The 2,472-nt window shown below is 43.0% G+C and overlaps 1 protein-coding gene across 1 annotated transcript; it reads left to right on the top strand.

The window, feature by feature from the left end:
• Positions 1 to 953: 953 nt before the first annotated feature.
• LOC131611898 (3'-5' exonuclease-like) lies at positions 954 to 1,998 on the top strand. The gene has a single exon (XM_058883733.1). The coding sequence runs from the start codon at positions 1,076 to 1,078 to the stop codon at positions 1,805 to 1,807; it is 732 nt and encodes a 243-aa protein (XP_058739716.1). The 5' UTR covers positions 954 to 1,075; the 3' UTR covers positions 1,808 to 1,998.
• The last annotated feature ends 474 nt before the right edge of the window (positions 1,999 to 2,472 follow it).

Below are 2,472 nucleotides of genomic sequence, written 5' to 3'. Positions count from 1 at the left end.
CTTCCCTCACCTCTAAGGGCAAGCTCCACCATACTCAGTTTTTTACACAAGAACGTTGGCGCCCACCTTGGGCCCTCGATGAAATTTATCCCAGGCCACACTCAACAAACCAGGAACAATGTCTGAAGATATGACACCAAACATGACACAAATGCTGGCCAAGGTTAGGGGTGGCAAACGGGCATGCCCGTCCCGTTTAGGCCCGCCCCGCAAAAGCCCGCGAAAAAATGGGGCGGGACGGGCATATTAGAGAGTGCGGGTCTAAAACCTTGCCCCGCCCCGCAAAAAAGCGAGGGCGGGGCGGGAAAAGCTTGCGGGCATTGAATCTTTTAGGCCTAAAAATAGTAAAATTGTATGAAAAAGCTCATGCCCGCAAAAGCCCACAAAAAAACGGGGCGGGGCGGGCATACTAAAGGGAGCGGGCCTAAAACCTCCCCCCGCCCCGCGAAAAAGTGCGGGTAAAACGGGCTTTGCCCGCGGGCCGGACCTGTTTTACCACCCTTAGCCAAGATTGATGAATTGCGCCAGCAAAATGACATGCTATAGACAACGTACACCACCTACAATTCCAATCTCAGGCTGATCCTCCTCCGGAGGACGAGCCTCTAGAGGCCCAGCCCTTGTCTCAGGAGATTTGGGAAGATGTCGTTCTTGAAAACTTCCGGGCACCATTGCTCGCCACTTATGACGACAAAATCAATCCACATGAGCACATCATCACCCTTAAGAATCAAATGGGAGTAAAATGGCCTACCGAGTTCTTAAAATACAAAAATTGATGGCCAACACGTTCAAAGATGTGGCCGTCCCTAAATATATTTTAGTATTAATTTCTTTTTTAATTTTCAAATAACGCCTTTTTTTTAGTTTATAAATAACTATATTATTTAGCAATTTTAATTTATTTATCAAAAAGAAAATTCAACAAATCAAATACAAAGATTCAGTAACTTTAAAAGCGTACACAATCCCCACTTCCGTGATTTCCTCCACTCACTATATTCTTTCTTTCTCCCCACCATCACTCATCATTCAAATTCCACCTTCCCTCTTCACCGAAAAACCAACCCTCACTATGCCGATTTCCATCGTAGACCATACCGGCCGCCACGTAAGCATGCGTAGCATCATCGCCGATCCCACACCACTTCCAACCCCCCTCGCCATCACCATAGTCGACCACTACCTCCCTTACGATACCCACAACACCTACGCCATCACTGTCGATTCCGCCGTCACCATCCAAACCCTCCTCACCTCCTCCCCTTCCCATGTCGAATCCTGGATCCTCGAAACCCAAGATCTCTCCCGCTCCCTCCCTTCCCCCACCACCATCGGCCTCGACATCGAGTGGCGCCCAAACTCCCAACGCGGCCAATCAAACCCCGCCGCCACACTCCAGCTCTGCGTCAACAACCGCTGCCTCGTTTTTCAAATCATCCACTCCCCTCACATCCCCACCTCGCTCCTAACCTTCATGGCTAACCCTAACAACAGATTCGTCGGCGTCGGAATCGAAAACGACGTCGAGAAGCTTATCGAAGATTACAACATCTCCGTAGGAAACTACGTCGATTTGCGAAACCTTGCCGCCGAAGTGCTGCAAGATCGGGCGATGCTGATGTTTGGGATCAAGAAACTGGCGGAACGGATTCTTGGGAAGATTGTTGAGAAGCCGCAGAGGATTACGAGGAGTAGGTGGGATAATCCGTGGCTTAATGTTGATCAGGTTAAGTATGCTGCCGTTGATGCGTATATTTCGTTTGAGATTGGGCGTCGTTTATACTCTAACCAGGTTATTGAATGATGATGATGATGAGGGTGATTCCTCTGTTCTCTGCCGTTTTAATTTGTTTAGTGTCGTTTAGTTTTTTAGGTTAACATTTGGGGCTTTTGTTTCTTTCTACTTGTGTTAATTGAATTGATGACAGTTATTCTGGATCTAAGTTGTGAAAACTACACAAAAAAAATATTATGAATTGTTGGCTTTATATTATATGTTTTACATTTTCTGTAAAGTAATATTTGAACTTAAACACACTTTTATTCACACAATCTATAATTTGTAGAGTTTTTAAACTAGTTTCAATAAAAATGAAAAAAAATGTAATCCACTTCTGAAATTTAGAAATATCAAAAAGATATTTTCAAGAATGCATTTTTTTTCCTTCAGAATTTTACATAAGAGATGAATTGAAAAATTTTCCTTACAATTATACTTGCGGAACAACGGCCACTTCCGGATCAAATCCTCTCCATTTTCTAGAAAATTGCATGGTCTATTACTAAGGTTTACACTATATAAATGTTAAATTATACATATACATGTCACAAATTACAATAATAAATGTATTTATAAATCAAAAAGCTTAGTAATTGAACTCTCCATTTTTTTTGAGAAATGGAGAGGAACTTAACTCGGCCACTTCATCCTAAAACAAGATTTTAGAAAAATAATAATAATAATTTGAA

The sequence above is a fragment of the Vicia villosa genome, linkage group LG6, assembly GCF_029867415.1.
Source record: "Vicia villosa cultivar HV-30 ecotype Madison, WI linkage group LG6, Vvil1.0, whole genome shotgun sequence".
In the NCBI taxonomy this organism is placed as follows: Eukaryota; Viridiplantae; Streptophyta; class Magnoliopsida; order Fabales; family Fabaceae; genus Vicia; species Vicia villosa.
Note: the sequence above shows the minus strand (reverse complement) of the source record. Positions and strands in the feature narration are given on the sequence as shown.